Source organism: Sapajus apella, unplaced genomic scaffold (genome assembly GCF_009761245.1).
Source record: "Sapajus apella isolate SASKATOON/1434 unplaced genomic scaffold, GSC_monkey_1.0 scaffold12, whole genome shotgun sequence".
NCBI classification, from domain to species: domain Eukaryota; kingdom Metazoa; phylum Chordata; class Mammalia; order Primates; family Cebidae; genus Sapajus; species Sapajus apella.
In genome coordinates this window covers 3,169,804-3,194,751 of record NW_022436952.1, presented here as the reverse complement: position 1 = coordinate 3,194,751, position 24,948 = coordinate 3,169,804, and the positions used below count along the sequence as shown (strand labels likewise).

The 24,948-nt window shown below is 41.9% G+C and overlaps 1 protein-coding gene and 1 long non-coding RNA gene across 3 annotated transcripts; one reads left to right on the top strand and one right to left on the bottom strand.

The window, feature by feature from the left end:
• The first annotated feature begins 4,131 nt into the window (after window positions 1-4,131).
• LOC116552853 lies at window positions 4,132-15,774 on the top strand. The gene is made up of 6 exons (XR_004269531.1): window positions 4,132-4,741; window positions 4,914-4,993; window positions 5,808-8,893; window positions 12,110-12,275; window positions 13,847-14,018; window positions 15,739-15,774. It is a non-coding gene; the product is annotated as an uncharacterized LOC116552853 (long non-coding RNA).
• KRT23 (keratin 23) lies at window positions 6,158-21,143 on the bottom strand. 2 transcript variants are annotated; one of them, XM_032279705.1, is made up of 8 exons: window positions 20,266-21,141; window positions 14,584-14,666; window positions 13,784-13,940; window positions 12,297-12,458; window positions 12,089-12,211; window positions 8,865-9,085; window positions 8,006-8,037; window positions 6,158-6,540 (listed from the first exon to the last, which is right to left on the bottom strand). In XM_032279705.1, the coding sequence occupies exons 1-8, from the start codon at window positions 20,743-20,745 to the stop codon at window positions 6,446-6,448; spliced, it is 1,353 nt and encodes a 450-aa protein (XP_032135596.1). In that variant the 5' UTR covers window positions 20,746-21,141; the 3' UTR covers window positions 6,158-6,445. The 2 variants fall into 2 exon arrangements, with proteins under 2 accessions (XP_032135596.1, XP_032135597.1); XM_032279706.1 differs by having other exon boundaries at window positions 6,160-7,475; window positions 20,266-21,143.
• Window positions 21,144-24,948: the final 3,805 nt, after the last annotated feature.

Below are 24,948 nucleotides of genomic sequence, written 5' to 3'. Positions count from 1 at the left end.
TGTCCAAGATGATTTAATTGAGTATGGAATAGGACACAATTTCTCAGAGTTGTTGTTGTTTTTTTCTTAAAAGTTCAGCCAGGCCAGGTGCAGTGGCACACGCCTGTAATCCCAGCACTTTGGGAGGCCACGGTGGGTGGATCATGAGGTCAGGAGGTTGCGACCAACCTGGCTAACACAGTGAAACACCCTCTCTACTAAAAATACAAAAGTTAGCCAGGCGTGGTGGTGCGCATCTGTAATCCTAGCTACTCTGGAGGCTGAGGCAGGAGAATCGCTTGAACCTGGGAGGTGGAAGTTGCAGTGAGCTGAGATGGCGCCACTGCACTCCAGCCTGGGTGACAGAGTGAGACTCTGTCTCAAAACAGAAAACAACAACAACAAAAACTTCAGCCATCGTTCGGTTCATTGAAGAAAGAAATGGCCCTTGAAGAGAATTTAGAAAGATTTTTTGTAAGTGAATACTCACTTATACGTAAATAGGGGTACACTTTTTGGAATAGATTAGCTAACACAATAGCTAACACAATAGACAAACTTGGACACGTGTTTTCCATCCTCTCCCATGAATCTGATTTGTGAACCTCTCATGGCTTGTACTATGCATGGAATCCAGGAAAAGTTTGGGGCGATATGATCAACCTTAATTTCCAGACCTCATTCTGTCTTCTGTTCTTGGTGAGAACCTAGGAAACATCTCCCTTCCAGGCCTGACTTGATGCTCTTGCAGGTTTAGCTTGCGTGGAGCCAGACTGTGCTAGTGGGATTCTGACGATGTTGCCTTCATCCTGTTCATGTAAACCGGTCCTGAGACTGGTTTATAGACATGACATTCACGGTGGGGAATGCATTGAATCGTCAATTGATCGAAATCGCCCATAATCTTGTGACTCATGGGTCAGCAGCCTCAGCATCCTCTGGGAGCTCATTAGATGAGCAAAATCTTGGGTCTCAACCCAGAACAATTAGATCAGAATCTGCATTTTAACAAGATCCCCACATGATAAGTATGCACATTAAGATTTCAGAACTACTGACATACAAGGCTTGGGACTGGGTGGCGACCTGAAACGACTGCTTCCTAGGGTGCTGGAGATGATACACGAACATTTTCAGAATATGTTTTTTGTGATGAGACTCTGGATAACATCTTTTCAGCTTATGACTGTTGATGGTATTAGGTGTATTTGTGGCCTGTCCATTATTACCACCCTCTCTTTGTCTTGTCCTATCATATTCTGTGTGTGAGGAAAGACGATTTTGATAGAAACCAAGAGTGAGTGTGGAGTCTTAACTGGACAGATGTCGAAGGTTTGATGTCTTCCAGGTTTGGAACTTGCTAAGCTCTCAGGGAAGCCATCATCATCCCTGATGCTGATTGGTTTTAGGCTAAAACAAGTTAAGAGCACAACCTCTGTGTGCAAAGGAGTGGATGCCTGGAGGTTTGAGAAATGAGAAGGTAGCTTTTGGTCATAAAAACCTGTCCTCTGGTCCTGAGTGCCTATATCTGACTCATGGATCTTGTTCTATCATCAGGCAAATGATGTCAAACTGCTTACTAATTGCCTCTGAAAAATATGAGTTTTGATTTTCAAATAGGAAAATCCAGATTTCTCATCCCTGGACTCTTAACCTTAGATGAAATCCATCAGCAAGGGCTCATTAAAATGTGTTGCCCGTGTTCTGATTTCACGTAACTCTCTAGCAAGCATTGTCGACTTGTGTGGCACAAACAGCAAATACACCAGGTACAAGTTCTGTTTCCATCATTTTATAGCTGTATGACCACAGGCAAGTTAATGCAGTCCATTTGAGCCTGTTTCCCCAAACATAAAATACAGGTAATATGCCACAGGGCTGTGACAAATGTTAAATGAAATCCTAATATAAAGCTCAGTCATGGATAGTTGTTATTTAAAACACTCCTGGTATATGTGTATGTACGTCATATACATACGTGCTATGCTGTGTAGGCATACCATGGAATTAGCACAAATTGACTTGTAGTTTTTATGAGATGACTCATAATTTTATTAGAGAAATTCCCATTTAAATTTCAAAGAGAAGTTTGGGTGAGTAGGACAATCCATGTCTGAAATAGTTATGCATGCACGCACGCACACACACACACATGCAATTTTAAGGTAGAACTTCTGAGTATCACTAGGTCATCGTTGAGTATGTCAGAAACACTGTCTTTTCCTTTTTACGTGATCTCACCTCAAGTATATTTTAGAAACTCTAATCCTCTTCAGAGAGATGTGACACATAGATGTTGTAATAGAATAGATGAGATGGAAATGAGTCACACACATTGGAATGAACGTAGGCATGCAGTAATTCGGAAAACCAATGTTGTTACCATACAGAAATAACCAACAAAATACTTCAGGTGATAGGTAAACACCAAAAATCGTAAAAGTACTTATTGATTAAAGGCTGTATAAAAGTATAGCATTCAGAGTATTGTGAAGTATTTTATTGTGAAGAATCATGGCTAGAATAAATGAATTATGCTCTTAATGACTTTTAAATATTATGACTAGGAGCCACGAAATAATAATGATGATCACCTCAATTTGTAAATGACTTATAGTTTCTTGGTGAAGGAGAACAATGCTTACCTATGTTGAAAACAGATCACCTTTAGTGAAACTGTTGATTTGTGGGCATAAATATTTGTAGAGAAATTGTTAATGTCCCTGGAATGAGGAACTAAAACAGAGAGTCAAAAGGAATTGAAACTTAAAGATAAGAAGAAGAATTTACTTGAGCATCCTAGCATGTTAGAGTGAGGAGCAGGGGAAGCCCTCTCTCCAGGTTGGAGCTACCCTGCTGGTCCCTCTTGGGAAGGCGAGAGGAGAGCTGTGAATATCATTCATGGGCAATGGCTTTACTCTCTACTGTCTTTGAAGAGGGTAGACCCTGGCAATTCTCTTGAGAGTTTGGTGCTTCATCTGTTGTTATTAGACCAGGACTTTCTTGGAGGTGCATGTGAGTGTTAAAATGACTAATATTCTGGTCAAAAGTTTAGTGGCATGCAAATGAACTCCTTTGCCTTAAATCAACTATTGTCACTGAGCAAGTAACAGAGTCTTCCCTTTAAAATACTCTATTTCACTTGCCTATTGCTGCATGAAAAACAATCCCAAAACTTATTGGCTTAAAACAACCGCCATTTTATTTATTCACAATTATTTTTGTGGGCCAGAATTTTGGATTCGGAATACTGAGGGTGGCCTGTTCCCGCTCTGTGACGTCTGGGAGCAGCTGCACTGTCTTGAGTGGCTGGGAACTGGCTGGAATGGCTTGACTCAGTCATATGCCTGGAGCCTCAGTTACGGCTGTTGTCTGGATTCCTCAGCTTTGCTTGGTGTGGGCTCTCCAAGAGGCTGGCTTAGACTTTGTCACAGTATGATGTCTTAGGGTGATTTAGCTTCTCACATGGTAGCTGGCTTCCTATAGGCCATTCCAAGAGGATAACCCGCAATGTGCAAGCATTTAGTAAGCCTCTGCTTGTGGCAAGCTTGCTGATGTTCCATTGGCCAAATCAAGTCTCATGACCACACCCAGCTCCATGTGGGAGGCCCTACAGAAAGGCATGAGTGCTGGAAGGCATGGATTCATTGGGGCCACTGATATCTACAGCATACCCAGAAAATAATACTGTTATTTAAAAGATAAATTTAAATATCCATTTATAAATTTTTAAATTTACCATTATAAAAATGATATTATTTATCCTTGGTCACCTAGTGGCTAAAAAAAAAAGTATTATTTACTATGCGTTTTCTGTTGTGAAAGACCAAATAGGTATATGTGAAACTATGGTACAAGTTGCTTAATGTCCATGAAAGCTATGGTTAGAAATATGTTATTTTATCCCAAATAAATGGCATGCTCTATTATTTCACACAAATTAAACTTTTAAAAATCTCTAAGCTAGGCCAAGTGTGATGGCTCACTTCTGTAATCCCAGCACTTTGGGATGCCAAGATCTTCCATTTACAATCATAGTTGATGTATGATTTGGTAATGTACATCATAACATAATGAAGAATTTTTCATCCAAGGACCTAAAATATCCTTAAAGTCTTATTTAATTTTCACTCTAAAAGAGCAGAATGAGTTGGTGCTAAAATAGAGAAAAAAAATCATTTTTAGATCTGCTTAGAGGCTATAATACCTAGTAACATAAAGTTCTCCTAGTAAATTGAAATAGAAAAAGAGAAAGTACCAAAAACTAATATGAATCCATTATTGACCCAAATAGCAACAAGTCACCACATACAAATACTGCACAAAGAAAACTTAGTGACACTGGTTATTTTTGAGTCTCTTTGAAAGAGTAATGATAAATATTAATTTTACACCAGACAGTTAGTGTATTTTAGTTAAACCAATAGTAACTTTTGCTAGGGTGTGGTTCCTTTCCTTCTTCTTCTTTTTTTTTTTTTTGCCTAATTTCAAATCGTTAGGGGCTGGTTTTCTATTCTTTGGCATTAAAGATCAGAAACACCAATTGTAGCTTTAAAGAGAAGATGAATCCAATTTTAACAGATGCCCAGTTCAGAAAATATCAAAAGCAACGCTTTACAAAAGAGTATTAAACACAGAGACAAAAACTATGTAGGACATTGCCAATGTATCAGGTGACAATGGGACTAAATCACACTCATTTTTGGTTTAACAGCTGTTAAAGAAGTCGAGACTGGGGTCTAGGCGCAGCTGCTCCTATCCAGTGAGTGTCTGGGCGAATGCTTTCACTGCTCTGGGCCTCCGTTGATTTGTCTGTAAAACAGGAGATTTGGAGTATCCTGTGTCTATAGTCTCTTAAATTGTTAATATCCTATGATTCCATTTTCCGATGCTGTCTTAATGGATATGTGGATTTCCCCCTTCCTTTTCTCCAGCAGTGCTCCTCTGCACTGGCCTCAGAACAGTGGCCCACATTCCTAGAATGAGAAAATGGCATCTTCTTCAGAGGACAGAGGTACGTAGTCTCATGGTTTACCCACCTGCTACAGTTCAGCCTGTGATGTGGTTTGGCCGTGTACCCACCCAACCCTCATCTTGAATTGCAGCTCCCGTAATTCCCATGTGCTGTGGGAGGGACTCCGCGGGAGGTGATTGAATCATGAGGGCAGGTCTTTCTCATGCTCTTCTGATAGTTATGAGATCTGATTTTTTTTTTTTTTTGAGGCGGAGTCTCACTCTTGTCACCCAGGCTGGAGTGCAGTGGCGTGTTCTCGGGTCACTGCAATCTTTGCCTTCTGGGTTCAAGCAATTCTCCTGTCTCAGTCTCCTGAGTAGCTGGCATTACAGGCGCCCGCCACCACGCCCGGATAATTTTTGTATTTTCAGTAGAGATGGGGTTTCACCATGTTGGCTGGGCTGGTCTTGAACTCCTGACTACAGGGGATCGGCCCACCTTGGCTTCCCAAAGTACTGGGATTACAGGTGTGAGCCGCCACTCCCAGCTGAGATCTGATGGTTTTATAAAGGGGAGCTCCCCTGCATAAGCACTCTTGCTTGCTGCCATGTAAGACGTTTTGCTTCCCCTCTGCCTTCCACCATGATTGTGAGGCCTCCCCAGCCATGTCCACATGTGAGTCAATTAAACATCTTTCTTTTATAACTTACCCAGTCTTGGGTATGTCTTTATAGCAGCATGAGAACAGACTAATACAGCATGATACTCAGGATACTAATATTTACAATTTGGATCTTAGATGAGTTACTTCCCCTTTTAGAGCCTTAGTATCTGCCTGTAATGCAATTTTTTCCCCCTTAATTTCCTTTTCTAGCTTGCAATGACCTAAAAGAGACTTACTCTTTTAGGCCCTTCAGCATTTTTCCGTCTTAAAAGTGAGAGAGCATACTTTTTGGTCATGTCACACTCCCAGTGAGGCTTTCTGGGCCTCCCTTTCACTGTTTCCTCCCCCTCTTCCTGCTGGCAGAGGTGTGGATTGTGGAAAGCCTGATGCCCAGGCTGCCTGGCTACAGGGTGACAATTCCGCCCAGTGTCTGGCTGCTGTCAATGTGCCTGATGTCGAGACTTCTCTGGATCTTCCGTGGACAATGTTCTGAGAACCCCTTGTTAGGGTGAGACCTCGAGGCGCTGTCTTGCCTCATGATATTAAAAAAAGACATGATGCAGCTAGTGTGGAGTTTTATTGGCTACAAAATAGATGCACAATGATGAGAATCTGAAGGCTACAGTAGGAAAGGAGAGCTTTAACTCATACACTCACACTGATTCGAAAAGTGCAATATATTAAGAGCATGATAAGAAATCTGGTGAGATCGTTACAGAGGAAAAAAATAAAAGTTTCTGACTCTGATAACTCCAAGGATATCTTTGAGAACTCACTCATTAGTGTCTGGGCGAGGACTTTCCTTGGGGGAAAATAGATTTTACAACAGGCAGAAATGTTTATTGGTCTCATGCTTGCTTTTGGATCTCATTCACTTGACAAAGAACTAATCTTCCATTGACGGTCTCCTGTGTTATGGTCTTGATCTTTCGAGTTGCAGACGCTGAGAAAAAGAGTACGGAAGACGTCACTGCCATGCCTCCTCCACCATCTGAACTGTACTCATTTCCAGTTCCCTGCCGTCAGCCCCTGAAGGCTCTTGGCGCCTTCCAAAATGATCACTAAGCAATATGGCGGGCTCTGCTGCAGGGAAAAGGGATTTCCTCAAGGAGGGATTTTCTCCCACTCTCCAGGAGATGAGGATCTCTGAACAGTGTCACCTTCTGGAGGTGAAGACCTTCATCATAGGTGTGCTTCATGTGGAACCTAGTCTCTGACCACAAGCACTTGGGGAATTCTTTCTCTGCATGTGGGCTTTGTAGTGCTGCACAGATTCCTTGAGCTTACAGAGCACTCAGGGCCATTGGAGGTACCTCATTTTAAGGTCTAGAAAGCATGCCACATGAGGGCTGGGTGAGAAGCCAGGGATGCTTACCATGGCTGTTTTCAAATATATAACTTACTTGAATAAATGCCTGTTGAAACATCAATAAACCAATTCTATTCCACAGGGAAGAACTGAAATCATTAATAAAATTACAAGGGAGAATTTTGTTAAAATAAAACCTCTCCAATGGGTCTGTACCATCAAGTATGGGTTTCTCATCCTAGGACATGTGTGAAGAGAGGCTCAAAGACCCTTGTCTTATTTTGTAGAGGGGTGGAAGTTAGATCAGCTGTTCTGTGACGATTACTTCAACTTTGAATCTCCAATGCCTTAGTGTAGATATATCATAAACTAATCAGAAAGTGCCACTTGTCCCAGACTATGGTCTCCTGGAACTTTTCTGTGAGCAATTAAAGGTGATCTGAGAAAGTATGTTTCCAGGTCAAAGATATTTGGGAATACTGGGCTAAACAAAGTTAAACTTCTGTTGTTTCTTCCTCTTTCTTGTTCCTTTTCTCCTTCAAAGCAGTACCTGTTCCATCTTTAACGTACTGAAATGCAACAGGACTGTTCAAGAAGAGGTTAATGGCACACAGTATTTCTAACCTCATCTGGTCATAGACACATCATCCATAATACACCATTCAGATCTCATGGAACACGAGTGTTCAACAGAATAATCTGAGAAATGACATGAAATCATTGCCTGTCAATTTTCTAGGAGTTTAGTAAACAGACACCATTACTTAATAGAGACATAATACTATGAATTAGCATTTTAATCTTCTTTATTCCTTGCCTTTATATATATTGAGGAAAATATATATAAATTGAGGAAATTTTATATATATTGAGGAAAATTTTCAATTAACAAATTAAGTAATACAAAATGAAGGAAGCTCTCATTCATTTTGTATTACTTAATTTGTTAATTGAAAATTCCTGACTGTTGGGAAGTGAAATAAATTTTGAACCCAGGACATTTGGGAGTATGCTCAGGATTATGACTACTACGGAATGGATAACCATGCTAATTCCTTAAAAATAGAGATTCAAACAATTAAAGAATTTTTTTTTTTACCTTTCATGCTCGACTTTGATTCTTCCATTGTCCTATAAAAGTGATAAAGGTTAAAACTCACTTTAGTACCAGCAACAATCATAAAAACTTCTCAGAATGAACTAACTTCCTTCAGTTGCTTGTAAATCCTCAGCTCTTTAATGAGGATAATTGTCTGAGCTTAGTAGTCTCAAGGTCATGAGTTCATGGGAGAACCCATCTGGATGCAGAAGGCATTGGGTACTGCCTTCTACTAACCCTGGAGTTAGGGAATGTCCACCAACCATCCATTCTGTTCAGCCAGCTGCAAGCTTGGTTTCCTCCAGAATCCCTGCCAGGGTCTGAGTCTTCAGCCTGAGAACCCTGAGCTTCTCAGACTGTTCAAAGTTTGGTCTGGCGATGTTTAATTTATATATTTTTTATAAAACTTCAATTACTTCCTTTTGGGTCATAGAATATATATGTCAGCTGTTGTTATTTCCTGGGGTGGCCAGAAATATTAGATTGAAAGTCTGGACATCTCAATCTTGTATGCACAGTTTTTTTTTGGCTGGTGGACTAACACATTCCCCCTGGCTTTTTTTTTTTGGAACCAAAATTGTGTGCATTCCCACTGGGAAACACCATGGCCAAAATCTTTTTAATTGTTTTCTGCTAGAGACCTTAGCTTTTCTGATTGCAAATCTTAGTGTCCTGTGAGTATTAGTTGATTAATTACGCTTGGTGCTTAGTGAAATACAACTGGCTATAGGTATCTTCTGGAGAAACTCAACACAACTTTTCTTTTGCTAGAGTGACTAAACCCAGAGATTCACACATACACCCACAGGAGCTGGATGCTCGTCACATGCTCCTCTCATGCCAGCCTTCGCCTTCTTACCCTTTGCTCTCTCCCTCCAGGAGCTGTCTGTACGTGGTGATTTCCTTCTCCAGGTGGGTTTTGATGCCCAGCAGCACTTGGTACTCATTGTTCTGTCGCTCCAGGTCGTGGCGTAGCTGCATCAGTTCCTCCTCGTAGTGGGAGATGATGTCTTGCATGTCCTGGAGCTTGCAGGAGTACCGAAACTGGGTCTCAGATAACATGTTTTCCAAAGCAGATTTCTGAAACAGGAAATGATCTTTTGTTAATTGACTGATGGCTTGGTTGGGTCAATGACAGGTTCTTGTTGAGTACTTAGCAGATGTTGACCATTTGGCTAGGTGTCTTCGTTGCCGCAGAGGACACCAAGATGAGAAGTAGGCTGACTTACAGGTTTGGGACTTGGGAGTTGAGCAGTGTTGGGACTTTTTTTTTTTTTTTTGAGACAGAGTCTCGCTCTGCTGCCCAGGCTGGAGTGTAGTGGCATGATCTCGGCTCACTGCACCCTCCTTCTCCCAGGTTCAAGCGATTCTCCTGCTTCAGCCTCATAAGTAGCTGGGACTACAGGTGTGCACCACCATGCCTAGCTAATTTTTGTATTTTTAGTAGAGACGGGGTTTCGTCATGTTGGCCAGGATGGCCTCGATCTGTTGACCTCATGATCTGCCCGTCTTGGCCTCCCAAAGTACTGGGATTACAGGCATCAGCCACAGTGCCTGGCCTGGGACTTTTGAAGTCCATTGCCTTGCTCTGAACTGTTCTTTAATACCTTACATTATATTTTTGATCCGATGGTAAACTCTCAGAGACAGCAACTAGGACTGTTATCTCTTTGATCTTCGGAGAAGGGTCTCTATTAGGGATGCCAGATAAAATAGAGAACATCTAGTTAAATTTGAATTTCGAATCAGCAATGAGTAATTTTTTAGTGTAACTGTGTCCAAAATATTGCTCCAGTATTGCATGGGACATGTGTATACTAAAAAAAAAAATTGTTTTTTATATGAAATTCCAACTAAATGGAGTGTCCTATATTTTAATTAGGTAAATCTGGCAACCCTAGTCTCAAACAATGCTTTTTGATTATGACGACGGTAAAAAAATGGTCATTTTTTGAGGAAATTCTAACAGTGCTAAATGAAGTTTCTGGGCTAGGAGATGGAAGATTGGGTTCAAGTCCCTGTTCTGTTTGCATGTAACATCTGCGTTTCTGATGGGCATAATTTTAACCTTAAAGAGAATCTCATAACTGTGCTGGATACTCCCACCTTATTGTGGCAACTAATTTTCAGGGAGCTGTTCATGCTGCCTGTTGGTTAAAGCATATTTCCCTGGCCAGTCATTCTTCTACTCTCCCAGGGGACCATTTTGTTCCCTCTCCTGTGTCCTTCCCATCCTTCCTCTGAGTCCATGGCCTCATTTCCTGATTTTATTGATGAAATAAAAGCAATCAGGAGAGACCATCCACTGCCCCCACCATTGGTCCCATACATGTGCTTGAATCTATGACCAGGTCCTGGCTTGCCTGTGTTATTATGAGTGAGCTGTCTGTTCTCCAGTCATCTTGGCAGTTGCTGGCCTTCTTGCCTCATCAATGTTCTCTCTACTGGATTATTCCCACCAGCTTCCAGCTTTCAAATAGAATAATTTCTCCTACCATAAAATTTCTCTCCCTTAAACCCATACCTACCTTCACCTATCATCCCATTTCTCTGCTTTCCTTCAGCTACAGCAAAACTCCTCAAAGAGTTGTCTATACCTGCTGTTCCTCTTGAGCCCCCTCCAAAGTAGCCTGCAAAGCTCTACACAGTCTGGCTCTGTTGTGACCCCACAGCCTCACCCTCTCTTCCTCCTTTTTCTCCTCCCTTCCCCTCGTCTTCTCTCCTTTCTTTTTCCCTCTGTTCACTCACTTCCACACAGACTTCTCTGCTGCTCCTACAACTCATCACAGACATGATCCTTGTTGCTTCTGCATTGTGGTTCCCTCCTCCTGGAACACAGCCCACCACCACATCAAGCACCTCTTTGCTCATTGCCACTCTACTAGGAAAGCTTTCCTGACCACCTTGTTTAAGATGGCAGCTCTTCAGCCTGGTGCATCTGACCTCCCCTGCTTCATCTCTGTAGCAATTTTCTCCATCTAACATTGATATTTTGATGATTTTCACAATCATTGTCTGTTTCCTACTAGAATATAAACGCCATCATTAAAAAATCCTCAGTGCTAAGGATTAGTGTCAGACAGTAGGATAGGATTGGTGTCAGACAGTAGGATGCGTGAAAATGGGTATACATGCCTTGCCTGCCTGACAGGGCCATTGTGAAATACTGTACATTAAAATGTTTTGGCAGCTGTAAGACACTATAATTATTTTTGTACTCATGATCTCTACAGTGCACATTTTCAGTGTCTGTTCACAACGTTTGTATCACAGATGCATAAAACATAACAGCCATTTGCCTGAGTGCACCTGCAACAGAAACGAAGAAATCATTTCCTCTCAAGACCGAGGGTAGACTAGCACTTGGCAATTATTTGGATGAATGACTAGAACACTCAGTAGGCTATACTGGGAATCAAATGATACACCTTAATGAAATCTGAATGCTTATGACACATGCCAAGCATTTTTCTAAACTGCGAAGATGATGGAAATGACGTGGACACAAGAATTTAGAGTTTGCTGGGTGATCAGACACATACATAAATGAATAGGGAACTGCTTTGGAGTCAGCCAGGCCTGGATTTACCACCTACCATGTTGGCACTGGAATTTCTCTATTTTGGGGTTTGAGGGGGGTAGCCTGGTTGTAAGTGGAGATGGCACTGATAGAAATCATGGAGGTCTAGAACCTCCCTCCTCCAAATAAATCACATGGTTTCTCCACCAGTTATTTACTAGCTGTGTGTCCTTGGCCAAGTTATTTTACTGTTTTACTGTTTTACTGTTGGAGTTTTGGTTTCCTCATCTCTAAAGTGGGGACACTAAGAACTATCTGGAAAGGTTACTGTAAGGATGAATGACATTTAATATCATGAACTACCTAGCACAATACTTGGCAGCATCTGGACACTCAATACATGGTAGCCCTCTATTATGGTTCTCAACATAAACAATTTGGGTGGAAAGTGGAAAGTGATAGGTGTATCAAAGGAGTTGAGGGTCGGGGCCTGGGAGAGAGATCTCAGAAGGCTTCATGGAGGAGGTGGTGTGGGACCCAGGGTGTTCCTAGCCTCTACTCACCGTGCTGTACTGTGCCTGCAGGTCAATCTCCAGGGCTTGGAATGTGCGCTTCAGCTCGTGGATGTCACCTTGTCTGCTCTGCACGGTGGCTGGACTGGCTGCCTCCTGGGACATGGCTGCATACTGTGGGACCAAGCAAGGCAAAGGCATCAGCATTGGGACTCCATGGAAATGCAACCTTTGGGAAGTTAGTGAACCTTTCTTTTACCTGTTCTTTATACCAAGTGTCCAAGTCTTGATGCTTCTTCTTTATTATCAGCTCGTATTCTTGTCTCATATCCTCCAGGACCTTAATCAGATCTTCCCTGGGACCTGTATCCACCTTCACGTTGACCTTCAAGTCACTTGGCACATGATGCTTCTCCATTTCCTATTTAATAACAGAGAAAGGAAATGGACCAGCTTTGACAATCAGAAAGCTGGATTGCCATGTTGATTGACAGGGGTAAATGGATCTTTTAAACATTCTGGTTATGCGGTGGCTCCACTGCCACTGGTTTGGTTTGGTTTTTCAAATATTACTTGCTGATGATAAAACAGTGTATACTTTTATCTCTAATAATTTTATAAAATAAAGAATATCTTCAAGACTAGCTTGACTAGCATGGTGAAACCCTGCCTCTACTAAAAATAGAAAAAAATTAGGCAGGTGTGATGGCACATGCCTGTAATCCCAGCTACTTGGGAGGCTGAGGCTTAAACCCGGGAAATGGAGGTTGCAGTGAGCCGAGATCATGTCACTGCACTCCAGCCTGGATGACAGAGTGAGAGTGCCTGTCTCAAAAAAAAAAAAAAAAAAGAATATCACAAGACAGGTACTCAAATGGCCTCCATGATTACTGACTTGATCCCTGCTTGAAAATATTTCCAAAAGAATTACGCTTCCATAGTGTGCAAAGTCCTGTTCAGCAGATGTGGATTGGTGAAAAGACAACATAGTTAAGCAGCTGAACCTTCCAGGTTATAGGCCAAAGCTTTTGGGAAGCAGTTCACGAAGCAAAAGGCAGAGAGAGGATGTAGAGGCTTTCAAAATCTTGTCACTGCCTTGTGATCCTGTAGGGCTGATGCCCATAGTATTTTATGAAAACCATGCGGCCATAAGAAAGGTTTAATTAACAATCATTATCTAACCAGCTATTCAGAAACTGGGCTCTTTGATGTTCAGAAGCAATTTCGTTTTCCTAAAATGCGAATTGTTTTTCTATCATTTTATCGGAGTCTTGAGGACGTGAGATGGATGGTAACTCTTTAAAAGTCAGTTAAATGCTTCTGGGAATGAGGATTCTTTATTTTTGCCCCACATCACATTTATCTTGGTTGGTAGCAGACTCCTTTCATTACAGTGTCCCCTAATTTGGTGAACCTTGGGCCAATGATGATGGAAGTCCAGTCTCACACATTGATTCTTATAGTAACATATTAATAAGCACATCTAGGTGAACATTGTATGTTACCAAAACTGTTGACCAATTCATCATTAATTATAATTGCATTTTGGTTGCTGTATTTGACATGTGAGTAGCTGACCTTGAAATTAGAAACATTAGATATTTATATGTTTTTCCAATGACTATTTAGGGTGAAGGACAAGGTGATTGGCATCAAGGTAGTGGTTTCCACTATAGCTGTCGAATCAGCCTGAGGTGTGCAGGCTGAGAGCTGTGCTCATTGCCAGGAGTTCCGGGGGAGTCCTACCTCTTCATGGCACTTCTTCATGAGAATGAGCTCTTTCCTCATTCCCTCCACCTCCTGTTCTAGGTCTGTTGTGACAATGGTCAGGTTGTCCAAGGTCCTTCGGAGGCCCTCGACTTCAATTTCCAAGTCTTTCTTAAAGGAGTGTTCATTTTCATACCTTTCATGAGAAGGAAGAGAAGAGCGCACCTGTTGTTGGAAGGCCGTGGTTTTTGAAAGGATTCATTTTCATTTAGAGGTGAATCTTCTACTTTTTGGGTTTAATGAGAGCAAATGAATACATACAGGATGTCTTCTGTATGTCAGTTTCATGCTACGTTTTTCCATGTTGGTGACTCAATGTCAATTTTTCAATTGAGTAGGAAGTATAGGATAATAAACAGTCACATACCCATCACCGATGTTTAGCAACCATGAATGTTTTGCCATATTTGTTTTACCTATTTCATTGCTGAAGTATTTTAAAGCAGATTATAGACACGATGACATTTTAAGACTAAATACTTCAGGATGCATCTTTTAAGAAAAAGATACTTAAAAAATTATAATACTACACCTAAACTTTAATAATAACGTTTTAATATCATCTACTTCTTGATTCATATTCAAATTTCCCCACACCATAACATGTGCTTTATGGCTGGTTTGTTTAAACTAAGGTTCGTTCAAGTAGCACACGTTGCATTTGCCATTGCTATGCCTTTTCATGACAAGATTTTAGACATGGGTCACGGCAAGATGAGTTTTCCTTTTGTAAAGCAAACGAGAAAGAACCTGAACAACACTGTGAAGAACGAACTTACTTGAGGTTGAAGTCGTCCACTGCCATTCTGGCATTGTCAATGCGAAGAATAATCTGAGCATTGGTCATCTTACCATCCACGATCTGTAAAACATGCACCAGAAGTTATCTCACTTGGACACACCCAGCATGACCTCTGCATGCCTGTCTTCTAGTTTCCTGAACATCTGACTTGTTAGTACAGACAACTTCTTGTTCTGGCAGTGGATCAATGCATAACTGAATCAGTAAATGTTTAGTGAGCACATACTAGGTGCAAAGCAGAATGATTTTATAGTAAAAATATGATCTGCAGCCAGTGTTACTGCCCTTTTCTTTTTACAATGAGTTTTGACAGGCTTGGATTGATGCAACTGCTGAAAGAATGGTATAGGGAGGGGAAGGATAGTAGTTGTTCAAAATGCCTTCTAGCTTTTTATGTTCTGGACATGTTATAGCATTTTGCTTAATTAAGCTCATCCACATGTGAAGATGTTAAAAGGACTTTAGGTTCTGATCCTTTCCTTATTATATTAGGTTGGGGAAAAAGTCATTTTTGCCATTACTTTTAGTTAGTTCAACCCTCCAAAAGTACAAAAATTATTATTTTAGGTGAACATAATTCTTACTTGTGATAGCATTCATGTTTCTAGTCAGTTACTGAGTAAAGCTAACACACTCATATTAAATGTATTTTGTAATAATCATCATAGAACACAATTTTTTTTTGCCCAAAGTGACCATAGCCATGCATATAACTTGTAGCTATGTTTATGTGATTGCAACTTATTCCGTGATGAGAATGCTTTCATTGTAGCTATTAAAATATTAACTGATGTAATTCTTCACCATCTAATGAAAATGCTTAATAAGCCTTAGTAGTGGTACAGCCTCTAGTGAAAGAGTTTCACTAGATGTTTATAAATATATTTTTTACTTTAAAGAGAAAAATATTATTGAAAGCACTTACTTGAGCAATTGTGTATACATTTATGAATTGTAAATACTTGTAGGTATGTTATAGTCAGAAAAATAGTGCACATTTGATGTACGTCACTGTCTTTAGGGTAGAAGATGTCTCATTGTCAAAAGCGTCATAATGCTTTTATACCAAGTGTTATGCTGCACTAGAAACCTGGAGCTTTCCTTTTTCTTTTCTTTCTACTTTTTTTTTTAGGTTGGAGTCATGCTCTGTCACTGAGGGTGGAGTGCAGTGTGCAATCTCGGCTCACTGCAACCTGTGCATCCTGGGTTCAAGCGACTCTCTGCCTCAGCCTCTCGAGTAGCTGGGATTATAGGCACGTGCCACCATGCCTGGCTAATTTTTTTTGCATTTTTAGTAAAGACAGAGTTTCACAGTGTTAGTCAGGATGGTCTCCATCACCTGACCTTTTGATTCACCCTCCTGGGCCTCCCAAAGTGCTGGGATTACAGGCACCTGCCACCACGCCTGGCTAATTTTTTTTTGCATTTTTAGTAAAGACAGAGTTTCACAGTGTTAGTCAGGATGGTCTCCATCACCTGACCTTTTGATTCACCCTCCTGGGCCTCCCAAAGTGCTGGGATTACAGGCATGAGCCACTGTGCCTGGCCGAGACTTGCAGCTTTTCTTTGGTTCTGGCTCTGTTCTTGACCATCCATGTGGATGCATCACTCTACTCTCCAGGCCTCAGTTTCATCCTTTGTCAAATAAGGAGTCTATACTAGAGACCAAGGACCTTTGAGGTCTTAGCTCTAAATTTCTGTAATTTAGTTGGAGTCAGGGACTCCTCGGTCATTCCCATTATATTTAATAGTTCATTCCTTTGTTTAGAAAGTATTTTCTGAGGACAAAGCTATACTTCAATACAAAGGCAACTTTTTAAGAATCTGGTCCTATTTAAGGCTCCACTGATCACATGGAATTTGGTATCATGAATGCACAATAGCAGGATTCAGAGATGGCACGAATGCCGGGTCTGGAACGCAGAGAGCAGGGATCCTGCTCCACACTTACTGGGTAGGTGAGCTTGGCTGAGTCTCAGTTTCTTCATCCATAAAATAGCAATAATAATAGTTACTTTATCAAAGAGTTAAGAGAATGAGAAGAGATTAAGTCAAATAATGGCAAATAACATATTCTTAGCATATTATAGACAGTGAAAAATTGGTCGAAACTGAATTAGTTCAGAAAAATGTAAATAATATACTTTTCTTTTTAAAAATCTAGCACTTTTGTAGAGTCAATGCACGGCAAGCATCCCCAGGTTCTATATGTTGAGATGCCTCCTTAGACTTTTGCTGTTCTCATGGTGGGGACATAACCAAGCTGGCTGCTCCTGCTTCATTCTTTTTTCCCCTTGTGGGATTCCAGGTGGTACTATGGCCTGTTCCCTTGCTATGAAAAAGGATACTTCAGGTATTTCCTTGCCTTTCTGCACAGTGCTGCTTAGGGGCATTTTACCAATACTTTTTCCTCTAGACTCCTTATTCTTTTTATTTTCTAAGCTCATGGAAAGTGAAAAGTGGCTCTATCCCAAAGAGCCTGGGGACCATCGGGGTAGGCCTTACTTACTTGTGCACTGAGTTTTTCTATTTGACACATACTATGAGGTGTTAATCTACATCCAGAGAATCAGAAAATCAAAAATACTGTCTATGGGCTTATTTAGCTATTCTGTGTTAAACTGGTAATTTATCCATTGCAAAGTCCACCTCAAGTGTCTGATTCCCCTAGCTAGCATTCTCATAGTACACAAATGTGAATTCAGAAGTGTACTTGACACAGAGCACATTTAGAACCATTTCCCATTATGCAGACTTACTTAGTACAGCATTATGATACAACCATCATTTCCGAGACAACCTTCATGGTGATAAGTGGATGAAGATGGGTTGAGAAATGATATATGAGGCATAGTTTTTTCACTGAGTGTTGTAATTAATCACCAGATTCTCCTGAAGGCCCTGAGTTCATTGTTTTAGAAGCAAGTTGCTATATTTGTGCAGCATTTTTGCTTCAGGATGTTTGATCTCCTCCCAGGGAGAGAAAAATAGAATGTAAAACAAAATGCCAAATATAGTCCTATTGAGAATCACTCAAGGTGTTTTATTTATGATACTCCTATGACTATGTCCAATTCTGGATTTCAGAGGGATTGAATTAATTTTTAAACTCAACTTCTCATCAACTTTTTGAGTGACATTTAATATACCTAAAGTGAGGGTGCAGGAGAGCTGTGTCCACTCAGAGCATTTCACCAAGATCCAGGAAGGATAAGCCCCAGGTAATTGTGGGACCTCCTTGCACCTCTGTTTTCTCATCTTCAAATGAGGGGTGGATAGACAATCTCAACTTTAAAGAGTTGCTTTCTTCAAACATAGAAAAAACACGTTAGAGGTAAAAATCCAGAAAAGAGTGGAATTCAAAGCCAAAGAAGTTTCCTATTTAATCTCAGAACCCGGAATTCCAGGTCATCTGAAGGGTGGGAAGGTTGGTCCCAACACCTTCCATTGCACCTGCTCACTTTTCTCAATTCTGTTCCAAAGGATTTAGACAACGACTAGGTCTTAGTCTCCTTATCTATACACTGAGAATAGAAATACCTGCTCCACACAGTTGTGAGAATTAAATGAGATAATGTGTATGAAATATGTGTTGCATGATTAATGATTCAAGTGTAATGCATTATCTTTATTCATAATAAGTGTTATTTTTGTATGAGGTAGGCTAGGCAGCACCGCACTGTAGTGAAATTTATGAGGCTACTGGAAACAGATCCCACCTCTGCTTCTTGCTGATGGCTTTGGATGGCTAGTTCACTTTTTTCCCGAGCTCCCATTTCCTTACAGGTTGTTGCAGAATCAAATAAAATAATATAGAATATTTCCATCATTGCAGAAGGCTCTTGGATGGTGTTGATATGTGTATTAAATATCCAGTATGATGCCTAGGTACATAATAAGCGCTCAATAAACATTTCCCTCCCTTTTCTCCCTGTCTTTTTAAAATCTCTTCTGCTAGCTCATAAGTTATTTGACCGGGTCTAACCTTGTATTTCTTTTGGAAGTCTTGGCTTCCCTTTGTTCTCCATTTGCAAAAATCCTCAATTCCCTCATTTGAAGATGAGAAAACAGAGGTGCAAGGAGGTCCCACAATTACCTGGGGCTTATCCTTCCTGGATCTTGGTGAAATGCTCTGAGTGGACACAGCTCTCCTGTACCCTCACTTTAGGTATATTAAATGTCACTCAAAAAGCAAGTTTATTAAACAAAAAAAAAAACATGATGAGGACTGTTGAGTCACCTTGTTTTTTTTCATCAAGACAGCCGTGCACTATATAGTTAAGGTAATTACACAGTCAGCTATTAGGTTGATTATTCAATAATTAGGGTTTCTTACCAGGACAGATTTATATTATCTTGACTGGTCCTTCCTACATTCAAGCAAGAATGACTGAGCGTTGTGAAATAATATGGTATAAATATTGGAAACTTGTGATGCCCTTTCTAGGGGAGGTTAAATCATGGTCTTAGAATTTTCTGGGATGGTCGTATCTAAGAGGGGAGTTAGATAGCTTGAAAAAAGAACCTGTGATATGACTGGATTCCTTCTACTTCTAGCTAATGTTAGGAGACATCCCAGAAGGTATGTGCTTAGGTTTTTTGAGGTTTGTTTAAAGAGTTAGTTTTTTTTTTTTTTTTTTGAAGAAGGTCTTTATAACCATCCCAACTCACAGATTCTAAAAATTATGCTTGTTTTATTGTTTCTAGCAATATGCCGTTCTCAGAACTGTGAGCAACGTTATCTGCAAGCAACTCATAAACGGAAATACCTAGGGATGTCATGGTGACCTATATGCTGGTGTGGTGACAACTTTTAGGCGTAATCTTCAAAATAGTGTAACTCAGCCTTTTGTTGATGGATAACCACATTGTTCACAAAACTTTGAGGTGGAGCAGGACTGAGGGAATGAGAAAGTAAACACTCTCTTATGCCTGGCGCACTGAGCATGCAGCACGAATACTCGTCCTTATCATTTTTATGACGTCGTTGGGTCGTAAGTGACACTAAACAGCAGCTGGTTGCCTCACAGTTTTCAGGTGTTTTTGGTGTGTGAGAAATCAGGTAGTCAGCCTGCGCAGTGGCTCACACCTGTAATCCAAGCACTTTGTGAGGTCGAGGCGGGTGGATCACCTGAGGTCCGGAGTCCGGGACTAGCCTGACCAACATGGAGAAACCCATCTCTACTAAAAATACAAAATTAGCTTGGCGTGGTGGCGCATGCCTGTTATCCCAGCTACTTGGGAGGCTGAGGCAGGAGAATCACTTGAACCTGAGAGGCGGAGGTTGCAGTGAGCTGAGATAGCGCCATTGCACTCCAGCCTGGGTAACAAGAGTGAAACTCCGTCTCAAAACAAAGAAAAAGAAAGAAAAGAAAAGAGAAATCAGAGAGCCTCATGTTTGAAAGTCTGTGGCACTTCTGTCATTTTTGCCACCTTCTTTTTCTACATTATCCATGGATAGAAGATTAATTATACAAAACAGATGTGTCCAGGTCCAAATTTAAGGTATAATAAGGAAACATTTCTCAAAATCTTTGTGTACAATTACTTCAATCCCTGTTGCAATTTTCCTGAAAATCGTCTTCTGTACTCATTTTTCCTCCTGAGTATCCCCGGCAAAGCAGCCCCATCTGGAACTCCAGGGTCCCCAGCGTCTTACCTGCTCCTGCAGGTGTGTGATGTTTTCCTCGTATTGGGAATAATCTTTCTTACTGCCAGGATCTCTCTGCTGGTGCCACTTCAGGATGCGGCTTTCCAGCTTCATGTTGGCCTCCTCCAGGGCGCGTACCTTCTCCAGGTAGGAGGCCAGCCGGTCGTTGAGGTTCTGCATGGTGGCCTTCCCATTTCCACCTAGGAGGGGGCTGCGTCTTCCAGAATCCCAAGACCCTGCGGTGGGTGGGCAGCCCCGTGTGGTGAAGGACAGGGAGATGCGGGCTCCCCCTGCACCACCATGGACACTGGGAGCCCGGGGGAAGCTCCTGGGCTGGCCCCAGCCCCCTTCAGTGCCATGGAAGGAAGCCGAGGGGGTCTGGCTGAAGCTGTGTCTGGAGTTCATGGTCCCATCTGTGTTTGGGATGGGGCTGGGCTCTGCTCCACTCCCTGGCACCGCAGAACTGAGCCGCCCCAGACTGCTCTGCATGGTTTTATGCCCTTTGCTGTGGGAGTGCCCTTCTCTGACAATTGTAGCAACAAGATCGTATCATTGTGCAACGTGAGTTTCCTCTTGGTCAATCCCGAAGTGCCCCTGGGCCTCTGCACACTGTTGTTGTTTAGAGCGACATCAATGTGACAGTTTGCTTCCTCCCTTCTCCTGGTAACCCAGAGGTGTGGCCCACGATATCAGGTGGGTATTAGGTTCAGGAGTCTTTCTAATCTTGCAGTGAAGTTTTTCCATGGTTCGTTTATCTGGAAAGGGTCAAGTCAAAGTCCACCAAAAAGAAAGCATATTTGGTGTAGTATAGATTTCCTTTTTAAAAAAACAGACATTAAACAGCAGAGATACACACACCTTTTCTCACCCCCAATAAGCCCCACCTCTAAAGGGAGGGTGAGTGAGCCTTGAGGAGGGAGAGCCAGCTCAGAACAGGATCTCTGATCCTGGAATGAAGCTAGCTGTGCTGAGGCAGTAGAGAAGGTGCTGAATATCTGATGCCTTTGTGGCAGTCACTGTTTGAAGGAATGTACTTTCAAAGGACTTGCTCTTAAGAACAAACCCTCAATTATAGATATAATTTATTAATGAATGACCAAACCTTCCACTTCCAGGGTGCCTTTCATCCCAGCACACCTCAAAACCAAACAACCCTGGACTGTGCTCAGGACTTCCCTTGGCCCCTGGGGGAGGAATGCAGCAGTTCCTAGCAGCCCTGGACCCTGGCTGAGCCTGCCACGGCTGGGTTCTGTGTGTCTGTGACCTGCAGAGGGATGATGGAAAACAGGAAACCTGCCATGGGCTGTCAAATGTGGTTGATGAATCTTACATTTCATCTGCCAAGGTAAAGGTTAGGAATGAAAAAAGAAGCAGTCTGGGGGTGGGAGCCACGTGCTAGTTACTGGCAGCTAGCTTTAAAGGGGACTTACAAATAAAATGTCAGTGCAGGAAGGGCTTCTAGCCTTTCTGGTTCCAAGCCACTAATTTGACAGATGAGGAAACTGAGGCCTATGGTGGCGGGGGGAGGTTAGTGGCAGAGCTGGGGCTGGATTCTTTCTCCATACAGCACTGTTATCTTGAATTGGATCTTAGCAGGTCCTGTGCAACACCCCTCTTTCATAATAATGGGACTCGCCAGTTGGCGTAGCTATTTGATATTCTTTACTGAATCCTCGCAACTCTTTACACAGCCAGGAAAGTGTTGTTGTCTTCATTCTGCTGACAGAGAATCAGGGTTTCATAGGGGTGAAGGATCCAGAGCTGATTTGCATGCACAGTGTAATTGAGCACATGAATTCACAAGTATCACTGCCCGAGTCTGTGCTGTCCTCCTTGCCTGGAAAGTCACCCACCCCTACCTCCCCTGTAGTTCAAGGATGACCTCCTTCAACAATCATTTTCTGAATTATCCTGCATGAGTTGGGTGACCCTCTAGGAGGAAACTGCCTCTTCTGGATGCCGAGGTCCTCCAAGGGGCAGACACCCTGGCATCCCACCTCATGGTGGGAGCTGGGAGCCCCAGTCAGGCCCACCCACCTCCTGTGCCTGGGATGAAGTCCACCCCATTCTTTCACCCCATTATACTGCATTTGTCTCTGCTTTGCATATTCAAAAAGTCCACCCCATTCTTTCACCCTGTTATGCTGCACTTGCCTCTGCTTTGCGTCTGTTTTCATCACGTGTCTCTTTTGTCCGTTTCTCATATCTGAGATGTAAGTGACAAAGATGTAAGTGATGAATACGGAAAGCAGAGGCAAATGCAGTACAATGGCGTGAAAGAATGGGGTGGACTTCATCCCAGGACAGGAGGTGGCTGGGCCTGACTGGGGGCTCCCAGCTTCCACCATCTTACATCTTACATAAATGCCTTGCATTTATGTCACTTAAAGACATAAACTCTGCTTTCAAAAAGCCTGCAGTCTCAGGCTCTTTCCAGTTTTGAGCACCAAAGTCTGGCTTCTTGTATGTATTTTGTAAACGTGTATTAACTCAACCATAAATTTTTTAGAGTCAGGATTTTAACTCAGGTCCCCTGATACCATCACCTCCTGTTCCTTTTAGGACTGTTAGTTTTAGAACCAGAAAGTAGGAAAATACCTCTTCTGGGAATGGATTAGACATCCACGAAGGCCAATCCTTTCCAATTACAGATAAAGCCACCCAAAAGCACATCAGCTCTGTTCCTCCCAGCCTTACCACAAAACTTGATCAGGGAAGATTCTCTGAATAGTTTTCGTTTTACTGTGGACGAGCTGGAAAAATGTAGCTGAACTTCAGGGAAGCTCGGAGAGTGCCTAAGTTCACTTACATTTCAGATATGAGAAAAAGACAAAAGAGACACGTAATAAAAACAGAGTAAATGAGGGAACTAGAGAGACTTGTTGGGGCGGGTGGTGGCAAGCAGTGTTCTGCGGATGTGGACGGTTCCCGGTCATCAAGGCTGTGGTCGGCTCCGGTTCCTGTTCACCTGGACCCAGCCTTACCAAGGAAGAGAATATTCACCTTTAGCATGTGCAAGGCCTGGGCTGCATGCCCTTTCTCTAAATTCTCTCACTGGAATCTACAGTGCTTCTGTACTCATTTCAGGCACGCCTGGGTGGCAGTAACTTATGAACCCCGTAAATTTGGCTCCTGTCTCATTTTATGCCCGTGTGTGGGAGTTTTGATTTATAGGGGTTAACCTCGAGCAAAAGATTTCTTGTATCATAACAGGACCAGGGTAGGGAAAAACCGGCGATGAGACCTGAGAGCACTGGGGAGAAATAGTCTCCTCTCTAGTACTGTTATCTGAGGAGTTCCCATAACTTTTTTCCTTTTTTTAATTTTTTTGTTTTTCCTTGAGATGGAGTCTAGCTCTGTTGCCCAGGCTGGAGTGCAGTGGTGCAACCTCGGCTCATTGCAACCTCTGCCTCCTGGGTTCAAGTAATTCTCCTGCCTCAGCCTTCCGAGTAGCTGGGATTACAGGCACGCACCACCATGCCCAGCTAATTTTTTGTATTTTTAGTAGAGACGGGGTTTCACCGTGTTGGCCAGGCTGGTCTTGAACGCTTGACCTCGTGATCTGCCCACCTCAGCCTTTCACAGTGCTGGGATTACAGGCGTGAGTCACTACGCCTGGCCAATTTTCCATAACTTCTAATGTGTAGAGTTCCATTGGATTTTAAAAGAATGCCTTTTTGGGGTAAAAATGATACATGGTTATTATTCAAGTGATACATGATAGTACAAGCAAAAAGGTTTACAAATTCTACCACACACACACACAGCCTTTGGTGATATTTGGTCAACATCCTTTTAGATACTATGTGTATGCATTGGAAGATGAAAGAATGGCTATAATAATTGCAAAAATGGGCTTATACGACTTATTCCATTTTAGAAAACCTTAAGTCAATTAAAACATTTTAATTGGCAAATAAGAAACGAAAGTGAATTCACTTTAGTGACATAGTTTTTATAATTTAAAAACTTTTTATCACATTCTTTTAAATGTTACTTTTTAAGAAGAGTAAAATGTTCTGTAAATGCAAGTATTTGTGGAATCGCAGGGCTGGTTAATGAAGTGCAATACTGAGCTGCTTGTAGATTTTTGCTTTTAGGGAGGACAACGGCAGAGTGCTGAGCTTGTTTTTGAACTACTCTTAAAGAGCTCAAGAGATGAAGGCTCCAAATGCTTCCTCAGTAGATGGCCAAACTTTACTCCACCTTTTGGTTCATAAGCATTTCACCTGCTTTCTTTTGGTGTTTCTGTAGAGTTCAAATTGTTCAGATTCAAAATCATTCTCCTTTGCCTAACTTTCTGGCTGAAACATTTGTAGTTTTCACATTTGATTCATGTTTCTGATGAACTGAGATGTCGTCATTGAAAGGGAGTGGGTATTTTGTGTGCGGGCTCAGCTGGTGAGTGAATGATGGGGTTGCATGCAGGTGTGCTGGGGTCGGAAGGGAGCCCTATCAGCAGGTAGCTGTCATGAACGGGGTGCACAGTCTGTTTGTGTGCCCTTTAAAGACAATCATTCCATCAGTGAAGCATTATATAGGCAACCGCTCTTTATAGTAGAGAAGAGTGGCCAAAATGACTCCTGAGTGTGTTTTTACTACACGTGACATTTCAGAACAGATGAGTAGTAGGTCTTCAGGCAAAATTGCTATGCTATTATTCTATGATTTGGAAGGCTACATAAGAAGATT

Coding starts and splice junctions, on each gene's coding strand:
- KRT23 (XM_032279705.1), bottom strand. CDS start 20,745: ATGCAGAGCAGTCTGGGGCGGCTCAGTTCTGCGGTGCCAGGGAGTGGA. Junction 14,667..20,265: donor TCACACACCTGCAGGAGCAG/GTAAGACGCTGG, acceptor CATGTTTTACAG/ATCGTGGATGGTAAGATGAC. Junction 12,459..13,783: donor TGAAGAAGTGCCATGAAGAG/GTAGGACTCCCC, acceptor GTTATTAAATAG/GAAATGGAGAAGCATCATGT.